Here is a 15,592-nt window from a genome sequence, read left to right as displayed (position 1 = left end):
TTGGAATCCAAAGAGCGCAGCGGTTTTGACTGAACGTTGAAAATTTTGACTAAACTAAAAATTATTAACGGTCCCTTAAATCGCGGCAGCGGCTTTGGTTGGTTTCTAGCAACGTCCACCAGGGTGATGTCAGCAGAAAAATCACCGCGAAAGACGGGCCCGGCCGCTTCTAGGATCCTGCGCCGCTTAGGTGAGTCTCCCGTTCCGTCGCCCATATAGCATTAAAACCCCCGAGGTTGGTTGGGGGAAAACGGGGAGCGGTTTCCTAAGCTTGTGGTACTGTGGGTGAAGGGAAGTTTAGAAGAATCCGATCTCTGCCCGAGATCGGCGTGTTTCTCAGGTGGTTGTTCGTGTCTTGCAAAATGGTACGGTTTGAAACGGAATGTAAATCGCTAGGAGAAGCTAATGGGCAGGTAGGTGGTGGCTACGGACCGCTGCCGTTCCTTCAGGAGTTGCAACTACAGTACCCTTATTTAATTAGGTAATTTAATTTTTATCATGACGTCTGTACAACCTCTTCATCTTTTCATTTATATTTCAAAAAAACCACATTCTGCATAATAAAGAAAAGTTAAGAGGTATCACATGCACACGTTTATGGGAGATGGAAAGGAGGGGGGGACAAACTATACTGGCCATCAAAATTGGAAAGTCCTGGCCATTGCGCAAGAGAGCTTCCTGCCTCTTTCCCCTCTCTTTATACTTTTTAAAATACTTTCATATTTTATAGATTTTTTAAAATACTTGTTTTGTACTTTCTCTCTCTCTCTCTCTTCATCTTCCTCTCCCTTTAAATTCGGAGTACTCTACATCACAAAGAGGAAAAAATAATGTAAACTTTAGCAAATGATTCTGTAGTTTCTTCCCCAAACCCCAAAAACTTTAAACGGTAGATTGTCTAGTTTAAGACCTCTTCCCATTAGACCTCTCTCCATTTCTAAGAGGTGTGTAAATGGTGTGCATAAGCACACCACTGTGTCTATCATCCCTGTCCTATTGTCCTCTTTTATCCTTACTTTTTACTTATGTTTATACAAACTACTATTATCCTATACATGATTGACAAATGAAATAGGGAGGGAGGGAGAGAAGGAAGGAAAGAAAGAAAGAAAGAAAGAAAGAAAGAAAGAAAGAAAGAAAGAAAGAAAGATGCTTTAGTGGAGAAGTAATCCAGGAATAAGAATTGGGAAGAACACATAGAGAATGCATAGTCTTTCTTTACATTACAATTTTTTGGGATGGACGGTGGAAGAAATCATAACAGTGGCAAGAGATCTGTTCATGGATGGTACTGTTCATGGGTTCCACTGAAGTTCCATCACATGGTCACCCAGTTTCTCTTTAGCATCTCTAAGAAATGATAAAAATAGTTGTATCTCTTCAGTCTCTACACTGACCCATCTCTCCTCTTCAATCCAAGCTTGACCTCAAACAAATTCATGTTTTGGATGATGATGATGATGTCATTTCCAAATCAATAACTCCATGTAAAATTCAGGAAAGTTTTTGCAGCTTATGTTGTGTGGTTATTACATTATTAATTTCCAATTTGCTGGGTTGTTGAGTAGAAGTAGAAATTGAAATGCAATTAATATTATCTGCTTAAACTAAAGATCCATGGAATAACATGCTATCTATCCCACCAGCATTCCTTGAATCCCAAGAAAGTTTCCTTTTAAATCTATGGATGTTTGCCTTGGACCTCTAGAGCAGTGTTTCCCAACCTTGGCAACTTGAAGATATCTGGACTTCAACTCCCAGAATTCCCCAGCCTGGGGAATTCTGGGAGTTAAAGTCCAAATAACTTCAAGTTGCCAAGGTTGGGAAACACTGCTCTAGAGCAGGGGTCACCAACCTTTTGGATCTCAGGGGACACTAAATTCATAATTTTAGATTCTGTGGACCACTAATATGAAGGTTTTAAAAAAAAAAACAAAATATTTAGTGCAATATAAAAGTGGAAATAATTTTTCTGTGGACCACCAAAAATTTTCTTACAAATCACCAGTGGTTCATGGAGCACCAGTTGGAGACTGCTACTCTAGAGCAGTGTTTCCCAACCAGTGTGCCACGGCACACTAATGTGCCGCGAGACATGGTCAGGTGTGCCGCGAAGAAGGAAGCTCAGCTTCTGGTCTCGCAACTTTTTGCTGGGAGTGCGAAGAGCAAAAAGTTGTGAGACCGGAAACTGAGCTTCCTTCTTTGCGCCTTCCAAGTTTTCCAGCAGCTGCAGCACCCCGCCTGGCTGGAGCATCCCTGGCGGCGGCAGCAGGTGAGCTTTGGGGCCCGGCGGGAGGGCGGCACTAGTGGGAGGGTGGCGGCAGCAGTGGCACCGGGCAGTAGCCGCTGGGCGGTGGCAGAGTGGTCGGCTGCGAGCCAGAACTCCAGGACAGAGGCACCGACGGTAGCGGCTGGACATGTTGCTGTACACCGTACATGCTGGCATTGCATAGCTGGCACTTGACTGCTGACTGGGCCGGGACGGAGGCTCCAGCCCCACGCCCATGCCCAGCGCAACGCCAACATGTACGGCGTCTAGCAACACGCCCAGCCGCCGCCGTCGGTGCCTCCATTCCGGAGCTCCACCTCACAGCTGACCACCCTGCCGCCACCCCACGGTTACTGCCCAATGCCGCTGCTGCAGCGTGGTGTACGAGAGAGAAAGAGAGAGAGAGATAGCAAGAGAGAAAGAGATAGCAAGAGAGGGAGAGAGAGGGGGGAGGAAGAGAGAGAAAGCAAACACGAGAGAAAGAGAGAGATAGCAAGAGAAAGATAGCAAGAGAGGGAGAGAGAGAAAGAGAGAGGGAGAGAGGGGGGGAGAGAGAAAGAGAGAGAAAGCAAAAGAGAGAGAGAGAACGAAAGAGAGATAGCAAGAAAGAGAGAGAAAGAGAGAGGGGGAGAGAGAAAGACAGCAAGAGAGAGAGAGAGAAAGAGGGGGGAAGGAGGGTGAGGGAAAGACATAGATGGAGGGAAGGAGGGAGAGAGAAAGAGAGCAAAAAAGAGAGGAAGGAAGGGAGAAACAAAGAGGGATGGAGAGAGAGAGGGAAAGAAAGAGGAAGGAAGGGAGAGAAAGAGGGAGAGAGAGAGAAAAATAGAGCAAAAGGGAGGAAGAGAGAGATTTTTTTGGTTCAAACGTTTTTTAGGCCCCCCCCTCCCCCCCGTTCCCCAGGATTTCGTAAATGTGAATAATGTGCCGCGGCTCAAAAAAGGTTGGGAAACACTGCTCTAGAGCATAAACAGCAAGCAACCTGATATGTCACAAAACTGTTTGTTTTTAAACATACTGAGAAAACATCTAAAGCCCAAAGAGGATTGAAAGGTTGTACAGCAGTCCCCCAAAAGTAAAGAAATTAGGCTTCATTAATAGAGCAGGCAAAGAACCCATGCTTGGAGTGGTCTAATAGTTGAAATATTCAATTCACATTCCTTTCAGATGACGGAAGAGTGTCATGGTCTTTTTTATGTGACTTAACTGACATTTCTATGTCCAGCTGTTTGATTATTTGCTGCCTAAAAGCTGAAATTTTCCAAAATATATGTACTGTAAAAGTGAAGAGCATCTAAGATAGAAGTGGTAGATAGCATATGTAAGATTGAGTATCTTACTAAGAATACTTTTGTTTTCAATGTTTCCATAAAATGGAACTTGAAGGCTCATTTTTATACAAACTTCTTCATAAATGATGATGTAATCGGATTAATAGCTCTTTTATTTACATTCAGCTAGACAGCTGCAGGGATTTTGAACTTGCTTTTTAATTAAAATGGACCACTAATTAACTTTAATTCTACCAATAAAAGCAGCTATGTTGAAGAACAAATGCATATTTTGTTTCCTATAATTGTTATTTGCATTGTTACACAGTTCATAGTGCTATTCAAGTCATAAGATAAAGAGTCATTTTAACCAGTGTAGTTGTAATGTTTTGTAAACATGGAGAAGTAAGTTACAAAGTGGCTTCCATTTTAATTAAAAGAACATGAAATTTGAAATAATAAAATTGTGATCTTTCCTGATTTTTTCTTAATGTTATTACCATAGATTATTTGCTGTATCTGAAAGCCACTGTAGATCTTTTGCAGACAAACCCAAAATTTAATCTAGTTGAAGAATAGTACAAGGTGTAATATCTGGTAAGATGACAATATTCAATGAGCTATAAAATCGAACTCAAGATTGTTTCTAGTCAAACTGTCTCCTCTGCCAAAGGAATTAGAAAAGACTGATTTTGTCTTTTCTTCCAAGCATACTGCAAGTTCTTAGCTTTTGATCCATGTTGCTTTCAGGCCCTAAAAGGGGGAGATATTGTCAAAATTACACTTATGCGGAGGAAACCAGCTTATCATATTATAGCAGATGAGTTGTGATCTCTAAATGTCTATAATATTATAAAGAATTGGCTGATTTCTGTTGTTTTCCCTTCACCCTCCAGGTAATATTCATTTACACATCTAAGAAATCATGAAATCGGTGTCACTTGCAGCCATTTTTTGGTGCATCCTAATACCATCATTTGAGGCCAGAAAGGTGAGGAAGGACAATAGGAAGAAAAACTGATTATGTTCATGTTTATTATTTGCTTTTGGATTAATGTAATGGTCATGTCTACCTATGTCTCCATAGCATTATATGAAGCCAAGCCAACATAGCTCAGTTCGAGCATTTCACTTCGCTTATTTTTAGTATAATTTGTTGATAGCAATACCATTTAGACTTCTGCTGCTACATGCAATTCAGTTATAACAGATGTGCAGAAATGCCCATTATACTGTACTATTCCTTTTTTGGGCAACAGTGTTATATAGAGTAACGAAAAAGTAACAAACAGCAAGCCAAAGAAAGTAAAGGTTAAGAAAGGGAAAAGAAGTCATAGCTAAAATTAGTTTATACTTCTTCATATATTTCTATTTTTTGCAAGCTATCCTTTGTTCCACCATATCTATGCACCATCTCATACAGCCCTTTTTTATTCCATAAACTTTTCATCTCTTTCTTTTTGAGAATGTCATCAAACCCATCCAGCATTATTTCTTTATCTCCCCTTTCTCTCAATCTGTTCAATGATCACCCCCTCTCATCATGCTTAAATTGATTTCATGTCTGTAATTCTCTTTTGTGTTTAGTTCATATTCATTTATCAGCCATTCACTTTTTCTCCCATCTCTTCTTGCTTTACCACATACACTTCTTTAGTGTTTCGCTCCCACTGTATCTAATTTACTATTATACCATTTACTAATTTACTATTATACCGAGTCTGCGGAGAGGGGCAGCATACAAATCCAATAAATAAATAAATAAATAAAATCTGGCTCAGGAGGTGTAGGGTTTCCTGCTTGAGCAAGGGTTTGGACTTGATGACCTGCAAGGTCCCTTTCAACTCAACTCAACTCAACTCAACTCAACTCAACAAATAAACAAACAAACAAACAAACAAACAGTTTCTCCCAACATATCCAATTCTCTTATAATAAAGTATGTACAAACACTGTTTTATACAGCCCTTTTTGGGTTTTTTTAAAACAACATTCCTTTCCTACCACAGACTTCAAAGCGTCACTGTATTTGATCAGCATTAATGTTTATCAGTTCATTTTGTCATCTTTAGTAAAAGTTTTACAGAGGCACCCAAATTCATTAGTTGCTCTTAATATTTTGCTACCATGTTTTCCCCAAAATAAAACCCAACCAGAAAATAAGCCCAGCATGATTTTTCAGGATGCTTGCCATATACCCCCAAAATAAATCCATGTATTTACCCCCAAAATAAGTCCATGCAATAAGTCCAAAATAAACTTGCAATATACCCCCAAAATAAGTCCAGGTTAAGATGTCAGCCCTTGGGGGGCATGGCCAGCACATGAGGCGGCATGCATGTGTGGTCTGATTATATCAGGAAGCTGCCTCAGTCAGCTGATCCCCTGGCCGGCGCACTCTGGGGCTGCACAGCCCACACAGCACAGGTGAGTCCGAGTACTGTGAACACCAGCCCAGTCCTCCAAGCAGCAGGCAGAGGCAGAGACATGGGGGAGGCATGCGATCCAGCCCACCACATGCGCCACACGGCCACCTGCCCCGTTGTGGTTGGGGGCAAGCAAACACAGACTGTGGGACAAAGTGGTTGGACCGCCCTGTGGCTGATATACTTTGGGTCTGTGCAACCTGTGCATCACACGTACGTCCAAGCATTGTGACCGCTGAACCAGTCCTCCAAGCAGTAGATAGAAGCAGAAATGCAGGAGAGGCACTCAATCCATCCCACCATCTGTCTTTCCTTGCCTGCAGCCTCAATGGGTTATGTGACCAGTGGACCAGTTTGCATGCTTTCCCCCAAGTGCCTGCTCCTTTGAGGCCAGCCTGGCAATCACAGCCTTTCATATACAGTGGTATCTCTACTTACGAACTTAATTTGTTCCGTGACCAGGTTCATAAGTAGAAAAGTTTGTAAATAGAAGCAATTTTCCCCATAAGGATCAATGTAAAAGCAAATAATGCATGAAAACCCATCCCAAAAGTCACCCCTTTTTCCATGCGCCACTGGAAATCTCCGCCTCCGGACTTCCGTTGCCATCTGAAACACCCGTTCTTGCGCTGCTGAGATTCCCCTGAGCCTCCCCTCACTGGGAATCCCCACCTCTGGACTTCGGTTGCCACCGGCTGCTGGTATTCCCCTGAGCCTCCCCCCACTGGGATTCAAAGCGGTGTCAGCAAAAACGAAGGGAATCCCAGCGAGGGGAGGCTCAGGGGAATCCCAGCAGTGCAAGGACAGGCACTTCGGCTGGCAACGGAAGTCCGGAGGTGGGGCATCCCAGCAGCGGCGGCTCGGATTTGTAAGTGGAAAGTGGTAAGTTTAAAAAATCTTAAACACCAGGTTCGTATTTCGAAAAGTTTGTCAGTAGAGGCGTTCGAAGTAGAGGTACCACTGTATATCATTTCAGATATACAAGTGGAAAATGGTTAAGAAGTAAAGGTTAAAAAATCTTAAACACCAGGTTCGTATTTCAAAAAGTTTGTCAGTAGAGGCGTTCGAAGTAGAGGTACCACTGTACAGTATATCATTTCAGATTCAAGCTCTTTAGCCAACCACATCCATACAAAAGTGCACATGTATTCATGGCCCCAATCATCATTCCTCTAACAATAACAAACTTTCCTTATCCATTCTTCGATACCTATATTAAACAATTAGGAGATTTCCTTGTCCATGTATCCTTTTCTTATTATCTCTTCAGTGTTCAGTCATTCACCAAAAGCATTCTATTTATTCTCCCATAGGGTATATGTCAGTCTTATCATCCGCAGCAATTAATATTTAATTTTATATATTATTAAAGTAAAACTTGCAGCTGCAATAGCCAAAATGTTGATCAATAAGACCTTAAGATTTACAGGTTCTCCAGCAGAGTGTGAAGTGATTGGGGAGAATTTTGTTAATTACTTTGCAATGGGGCAAAAAAATGGGTCACATACTGCGTCTCTTATTTTTTTTCAATAGCAATTTGTGCCCAATGGCTGCTACTGTGTCTGCCCACCATATCAGAATCTAAGTGAAATAATTTACTGGAAACAACAATTTCAGGATGACTGGTGAGACAAATTTCAAATGTCATAGAATGTCATATTCACCACATGCAACAATTAAATGCAGAATTTTTCAATTAACTATGTTTTATGTTTTATTGAAACTTAGAAGCTAGTTATAATTTGGAACAAATTAGTCTCTTAAATCAACTTGAGACCATGCGTTAAGACCATAATTTGATATGAGCCGATTAATAAAAATTTTCCAGATTTGATCAAGTATGTTTAATTGATGTTAATGAGTGGAGAAAATAAAGGTGAATGCTTGGATAAAGGGTTCATGTGTGTCTTGGCATATTAAACCAATACATGATTATCCATAGTCAATATATCCAGTTAAATGTTACATTAAACACAATACCCTCTGGAATGGGTGGACCTCCTTGGGATAGATTTTTGATTCTTGTTGTTGCTTCTGGTTCTCACAATTGCAGTAATTGCCTATATACAGTGGATCCAAAGCCAGTGCCACAACATGAAGTTGAAGCATATTGTTTACAGTGTGACTGCAAGTTTGTGGAAAGAAATAAGACCACCACTAAGGTAATACATCAGACTATCTCTTACACCAGCTTTCTCTGTCTTCTTTCCTCGTTGTATAGAACTAGGAATTTTTGATTCCAACTATCAAGGAAACTAAGAGACTCTGAAAATATAGTCACATGGAAATTAGCACTATGACATCAAGACGAGAGTGTCTACTGTGGTATTTCTCGTGTAGATCTTGTAGTTAAAACTACAGATGTTGGTGCGTGAGAGTTAATTTCTCTAGAGAAGCAAGTACAGTAGCACCTCGTCTTACGAACTTAATTCGTTCCGTGATGAGGTTTGTAAATAGAAAAGTTCATAAGATGAAACAATGTTTCCTATAGGAATCAACGTAAAAGCGAATAATGCGTGCAATCCCAAAACTCACCCCTTTTGCCCTGCGCCGCTAGGAATCCCCGCCTCCGGACTTCCATTGCCAGCCAAAACGCCCATTTTTGCGCTGCTGGGGTTCCCCTGAGGCTTCCCACGCTGGGATTCAAAGCAGTGCCAGCAAAAATGAAGGGAATCGCAGCAAGGGGAGCCTCAGGGAAATCCCAGCAGCGCAAGAACGGGCGCTTTGGTTGGCAATGGAAGTCCGGAGCTGGGGTTTCCCAGCAAGGGGAGCCTCAGGGGAATCCCAGCAGCGCAAGTACGGGCACTTCAGCTTGCAATGGAAGTCCGGAGGCAGGGATTCCCAACGAAAGGAGGCCCAGGGGAATCCCAGCACTTTGGCTGGCAACGGAAGTCCAGAGGCGGGGCATCCCAGGGGCGGCGGGTTGGATTCATAAGGTGAAAATAGTTTGGAAGAAGAGGCAAAAAAATCTTAAACACCGGATTCGTATCTCAAAAAGTTCGTTAGAAGAGGCGTTCGTAAGACGAGGTCCCACTGTATATGCATTTTCATGTTTTGAATTGTTTAACTCTGCTAGGAAAACTCATTTTCTTCATCCTTTCCTAATCTGATGCCCTTGAACAGTGCAGAATGTTGAGCCTGCAGATTGTTCCAAAGTTTGCAAAGGCATCAAATTGGGGAAATCCAGCCTGATACTTTTGTCCATACCTTGATCTTCCCTTTCTAGCAGTGCTGATTTCCGTTTTTGCAATGTACCATATTTTTTGCACTGTAAGATGCTCTGGACGATAAGATTAGCTTTTGGGGAGGAAAACAAGAAAAAAAATCTGCCTCTGCCTCCCAGCAATTTGCCTCCTTACAGCAAACAGCCTGGTAAACTTCAGCACAACCTCATTTAGCATGAACAGTCGACTGACAGTTGAATCAGCCTCATGGAATACTACGATTAGCAGTTCTAGGCTGCAGGGATCGGCACCACCCGTCACCAATGATTGCTGCTGCCTATTGCCACCTCCGTACATCGCATTTGTGGCCTCTGCATGCCCCATTTTTGCCCCCCCCCCCCACACACACACACATGTCCTGGTTTTGGCCACTCCAAGGGGCACATAGAGGCCAAAAACAGGCCATGTGGAGGCCAAAAATGGGACACATGCAGGCAGCAATAGATGGCGGCGGCAGTGGCTGTGGCAATCCTCATAGACTGGAACATTGATTCAACTGCCAATAAGCTACTGGTGCTAAATCAGGCTCTTTGCTCTTTGCTGCAAGGAGGCAAATTGCTGAGAGGCAGAGGCCAAAGAGTGGGGACTGGCAGGTGGGCGGGGCTTTGGCAGCATTTGCTCTATAACAGTGTTTCCCAACCTTGACCACTTGAAGATATCTGGACTTCAACTCCCAGAATTCCCCAGTCAGCATTCACTGGCTGGAGAATTCTGGGAGTTGAAGTCCAGATATCTTCAAGTGGCCAAGGTTGGGAAACACTGCTCTATAAGACACACAGATATTTCCATCCACTTTGGGAGTGGGAAAGTACATCTTATAGACTGAGAAATAAAGTAGATGTTGACGCCTTGCTTAAAACATGTTTTTTTTATCCAGTATGTTTGATGATACTTTGCTTCTCTATTCATGCAGATCATCCTCATCGTTTTCTTCTCAGTGTTTGGAGCTATTTTACTATTCACAGTCTTTTCAATGATAGTTAAGCATTTCATCCATAAACCTGATGCCTATACCAAGCCCCTGCATAATGAAAAAGAGTCGGAAGTGAGTTTGATGCTTTTAAAACAGGTTTTGTTTTCATTCAGATTGTCTGAATCTGGTGTCCTTCATACGTTTATTCCTATACACCTCATTCAATTGATTGTGGAATTAAAAGACAGTAAATTTGAAAAACCTCAGAAATCTGTAGAGGGTTCATATTGTCAGCAATCAGGCCGTTAAATGTATGCATTCAGGAAAGGAATTGGTATTTAGAAATCTGCATGTATCCTTATTCACATAAAGTTTTCTGTATGCATAAAAACCTTCCCACCAACGGTGGGTCTTACTTATCTTCCTTGCTGATTCACATCGCGATGGAAGTGCACATTTTGTGCACTTCCCTCTCTGGAAAATGACCCTCTGTATATGCACAGGCCTTTGTGCATGTACAGAGGGGTTTTTGGAAATCTGTGGCGAACGGAGGATCAGTTCGGAAGCGTGGACCGTCGGTCATCGTTGCCAGTTCAGTGAGCAGTGCGAAATTTCTGCTACCGCAGCAACTCACCTCTGCTTCTCACCCATAGAGGACGTCTTGTTCAGTGTGCAACTCTTTTCCTCTAGATACTCTTCAACCCAATGCATGCACAAATTCATCCTTTCCAGACAGGATGAATGTCTAAAGACGATTTAGAATAGAATAGAATAGAATTTTATTGGCCAAGTGTGATTGGACACACAAGGAATTTGTCTTGGTGCATATGCTCTCAGCTTACATAAAATAAAATATACATTTGTCAAGAATCATATGGTACGACACTTAATGATTGTCATAGGGGTCAAATAAGCAATGAAGAAGCAATATTAATAAAAATCTTAGGATATAAGCAACAAGTTACAGTCATACAGTCAAAATGGGAGGAAATGGGTGATAGGAATGATGAGAAAAACTAGTAGAATAGAAGTGCAGACTTAGTAGAAAGTCTGACAGTGTTGAGGGAATTATTTGTTTAGTAGAGTGATGGCGTTCGGGGAAAAAACTGTTCTTGTGTCTAGTTGTCTTGGTGTGCAGTGCTCTGTAGCGATGTTTTGAGGGTAGGAGTTGAAACAGTTTGTGTCCAGGATGTGAGGGGTCAGTAGATATTTTCCCCACCATCTTTTTGATTCGTGCAGTATACAGGTCCTCAATGGAAGGCAGGTTGGCAGCAATTGCTTTTTCTGCAGTTGTGATTATCCTCTGAAGTCTGTGTCGGTCCTGTTGGGTTGCAGCACCAAACCAGACAGTTATAGAGGTGCAGATGACAGACTTTACCTTACCTTACTTTACTTTACTGTCATTGCACCTTGTACAATGAAATTAAATGCCATTTTCAGTGTACATTATAACTATAAAAATAAAACACAAACATCTTTCACATTCTATACAGTTGAATTGAAAACCTGACATTGCATTAATATTGCACAATACAGTAGAATTCAATAGAATTGCTGTCCTGGGATAGAAGAAGTTGTCCTTGTTTTTAATATCCAGTACTGTCCGCCAGATGGTAATAGTTCAAAAAAAGAGTGCCCAGGATGAGATGGATATTTAAGAATGTTTTGAACTTTCCTATGGCTCTTCAAAAAAGGTGAGAGGTAGGGGCTGGCTCCTCTTACTTGCTACCGGTGCGCTGGTGCACGCATCGATATGTTTCCCCACGTTTGCACACCCTCTCGTGATTTTGCTTCCTGTGCATGCATGAAAGCAGAATCTCCCAAGGGGACGCTCACGTGCATGAGATTTCGGCAATTTTTTGCTTCTGCCGATGCACAGGAAGCAAAAAAAAAAGGAAAAATATCAGAAAAAAAGATGGTGTGCGCAACGGCCCAGCAAAGATGGGGCTTGAACTGTCGTGTGCAAATTACACAATCGGTGGGCTGCTACCAGAACCCCAGAATAGGAACCCAACACAAGTGAGAAAGCAATCAATGATCCTCTGGACAATGAGTGGAATGCTGTCCTATCTGCCACTATGCAATTGGGAAACCACACACAGGTGCAGTAAGTTAAAATACTTTTTATGGTGCAGTGTTAGAAAGTTACCAGCAGTTTTTCATTCATTTGTTGTTTCCTAAGAAGTCTCATGTAATATAATCTCTGCTGGGCCCTTTTGACCAGTGCTGCAATGTGAGTACCCCAGGTCAGGTCCTCACCTATAAACCTAAAACTGGTCACTTGCTCCAGTTGGTCTCCATTGATAAGTAAGAGCTGGATGTCTGATCTATTCCTTCTATAGTCCACTATTAACCTCCTTGGTCTTATTGGTATTGAAGGACCAAGTTATTGTCTCTACACCACGAAAACAACTGGTCCACCTCATCTCAACAGGCAGACTCACATACACACACCGAGATGAGTCCCACTAATGTTGTATCATGTTTAAGATATGCCTTAAAATTTGTGTCTCTAATCAGCACTCCAAACCAATATTTTCAAGCTGAAACACTGCAGATAAGTTGGGACTGCAGTTTTGTGAAGTTTGGAGGTGACTAGGTTAGAGAAGACAGTTTTAAACAATTAGTGAATGCAAGATTTCATTTTAGATTGTGGATTACATCTTTGAAATTCACACATACCCTGTTTCCCCGATAGTAAGACACCCCCGATTGTAAGACGTATCGGGGGTTTCAGGGGGGTCGGCTAATATAAGCCGTACCCCGAAAGTAAGACATATGTCTTACTTTCGGGGAAAGACGGGGGTATTGCCGGGGGGGAGCCCGATGACGTCGCTTCCAAGCTCCCTGCGCGCCCCTCACCTTCGCCGCGGCGCCACCGCCTCTTCCCCGGCTTGGCAAAGCGAAGGACGGCGCTGGTCCGAAGCGAGCCGAGCGAAGGCGGCTTGCAGCGAAGGCGCTCGTCCCAGCAACCAAGTCCTGCGAGGCTCGGCTGCAAGCGGCCAGCGAGGCCGACCAGCTCCGAGGCGAGCGGCCGGAGCTGCGCCCTCCTTCGCCCGCCTCCTTTCCAGCAGGCAGGTGGGGCTGCCCAACTGCGCAGAGCGGCTCCTCCCCTCCAGACACACGCTTCCCCGACACGCGTCTGTGGCTCCACGCGTGCACGCCGCTTGGAGCCCTGAGGTTGAACTTGGAAAAGAGCTCATGAGGCTCCTGTCCCGCGGCTGCCCTTCTGGACTCTGGGGAGATGCCTTCGGGAACGCGACCCTTTCAATTTTTTTCCAATGTAAGACATACCCCGAAAGTAAGACGTAGTGGGGCTTTTGGGGGTAAAAAGAAAGTAAGACACTGTCTTACTTTCGGGGAAACACGGTATTAAATATGAGCACCTTTTGCTTGTGAAGAATGCTGCACTATTATGACTGCTTAAAAATGTTTTGTTTTGTTAATGATCAGTAACTTAATTTAATCTTTGTATCCATAGTGTGCATATGCTGTTCCTTCTGTTTTATGAGTAATTGACGTGTCTCTGTATTCCAATGTGGAGCATTATTACTATGCATGTGAAATGTGCTTTTTTAGTGATGTTTCTTCTTCTATTTACTTCAGGATTCTAACCCTTGATCTCTTCCCCAATCCACCTAAGAGGACATGCTACATTTGAAGCAAGCTACTAGTTGCACATTCCATTGATGAGGACTGCCGTTTGCTTTATTTATTGCTGTCAGGCAAATAATAACTGTCAGGATAATTGTTTGATTTCCAAAGTGGGAAACAATTGCAACTTAATTTGGGCTCTATAATCTGCCAAGCATTGGTCTGGTTTGGTGATAAAAATGTGGCATGCATTTAGTCATTATTGTTTACAAACCTGTGGCTTTGCTTTTAGCTTGAGCCGGATGTCTTATTAATGGAATAAAAACACTAATATCCTTTTCATTTTATTGACTGCCAATATAGGATGTTTCACTTTTGCAAGGTACTTAAGAGCAATGGTTTGGATTCTGTCTTTAAAACACTGGTTTGAAAAGTTGGCACCAAAGACAAAAATGTAATAAGGGAAATTAATTTAGCAAAAAGGAGTTACTGCGTTGGGCTCATAAATTCTTACAGATTCTCCCTCCAAAGACTTCTTTCAGGATAGTTAATTTTACACCAAAGAAATATGGACAGATCTTCTAGCACTGTCATAGTTAAGATGCTTAACCCCTTACAAAAATGACTCTGGATGAGCTCCATGTTTTTCAATCTCTAAGGGATCAAAACCAAGAGACTTGTGGATGTCTCTTCCATATGAAGATTTTTAAACAGTCAAGTTGTTATACAGAAAACAGATTCTTGTATTTTTTGCTGGATTCACTGGATTATTTAGTGCAAAGAAAATTGCCCTTCTACATGTGGCAGTCTATCCCAGTATGCAAAACTGAATTCCACTATCAAAGGACATTTAGAGAAATATAGCCTGATATTTTATTATCGTCCCAAGAATGCCATGCAACATACATCTTTTAAAATAAAATTTAAGTTGGCTTAATAGAAAATTTACTGTATGGTATTGGATTTTTCCCCTTTGGTCAATCAACATGTTGCAATTACTTATTTTATTCTTATTTTACAATAATCTTACCCAGATGTATGGAACCTGTAACAATCAGGTCTAGGTGAACAATTATGGGGAAGTAACATTAGCAGTTTGTAACTCTGAAATTTAATGTTGTAATGGTCTCTTAGTACCTACTGCCAAAAGATCTTGGAGGATGGACAGTATTTTTTCTGCATGTTTAAATATTTCAGTATTAAGCAAACCAGTTTATCTTTCTTGAAGTAGCTCTGGCAGAGTGGTCAATCTTTGTTGCTATGCAGCATCTTTTCATTAAACACAGAAAGCTAATATAACATAGGTATCAGGTATAATTCAATAGTTTTTGTTCAGAAGGAGATATCATGCAAAGGTTTGAAAAATATGTAGAAGTGGGAGGGTAAAATCCTAAAATATATGTGGGCTATAAAAATCCAAATGATCACTTATGCACAAATGGCCATTTATGGGCATCCATATGGTCCAGCCATGTCTAAAATACACTATGCACGTTGTATCAGCTGGTTATTAAGCATGGATCTGCAAAAAAATGTTATGTATTTTTTATATGGAAGTATGTGGTGAAGCATTTGATTTTATGTGCTGAAAATATTTACAAGCTATTTTTTCATTCAAATATTCAGTGTAATGTACAAAAAGAAGTAATCAGGGAAAAATTTCTAAGATGTCAACAATAAAATATGATAAAACAAAATCAGTAAAATGAATCATGTTGTTAATATTATTAATACAGTACTGGCAATAACTCTGCATATTTCTAGTACATTTTATAAACTATTGGGTTTTGATTAGCCATTTATATGGCAGAAATATAGGAAGCCATCAAAACATATCATTGGGGGATTAACTTAACACTGTCTGGCTAGAGCTGAAACTCAGCAATAATAATAATGGC

The 15,592-nt window shown here is 41.7% G+C and overlaps 1 protein-coding gene across 4 annotated transcripts; it reads left to right on the top strand.

The window, feature by feature from the left end:
• Positions 1-2: 2 nt before the first annotated feature.
• On the top strand, positions 3-15,391 carry LOC139164072 (proton-transporting V-type ATPase complex assembly regulator TMEM9-like). Of its 4 annotated transcripts, none has more exons than XM_070745697.1 (6): positions 3-190; positions 4,434-4,528; positions 7,497-7,588; positions 8,017-8,125; positions 10,101-10,232; positions 13,707-15,391. In XM_070745697.1, the coding sequence occupies exons 2-6, from the start codon at positions 4,463-4,465 to the stop codon at positions 13,719-13,721; spliced, it is 414 nt and encodes a 137-aa protein (XP_070601798.1). In that variant the 5' UTR covers positions 3-190; positions 4,434-4,462; the 3' UTR covers positions 13,722-15,391. The 4 variants fall into 4 exon arrangements, with proteins under 4 accessions (XP_070601798.1, XP_070601799.1, XP_070601800.1 ...); XM_070745698.1 differs by having other exon boundaries at positions 180-365; XM_070745699.1 differs by lacking the exon at positions 3-190 and adding an exon at positions 200-481.
• Positions 15,392-15,592: the final 201 nt, after the last annotated feature.

This window comes from Erythrolamprus reginae, chromosome 3 (assembly GCF_031021105.1).
Source record: "Erythrolamprus reginae isolate rEryReg1 chromosome 3, rEryReg1.hap1, whole genome shotgun sequence".
In the NCBI taxonomy this organism is placed as follows: domain Eukaryota; kingdom Metazoa; phylum Chordata; class Lepidosauria; order Squamata; family Dipsadidae; genus Erythrolamprus; species Erythrolamprus reginae.
Note: the sequence above shows the minus strand (reverse complement) of the source record. Positions and strands in the feature narration are given on the sequence as shown.

Bases quoted from the DNA above. Each gene is read 5' to 3' on its own strand.
- LOC139164072 (XM_070745697.1), top strand. From the start codon at position 4,463: ATGAAATCGGTGTCACTTGCAGCCATTTTTTGGTGCATCCTAATACCA. The intron at 4,529-7,496 runs GTGAGGAAGGAC...TTTTTTCAATAG, and splicing joins CATCATTTGAGGCCAGAAAG to CAATTTGTGCCCAATGGCTG. The intron at 8,126-10,100 runs GTAATACATCAG...CTATTCATGCAG, and splicing joins GAAATAAGACCACCACTAAG to ATCATCCTCATCGTTTTCTT.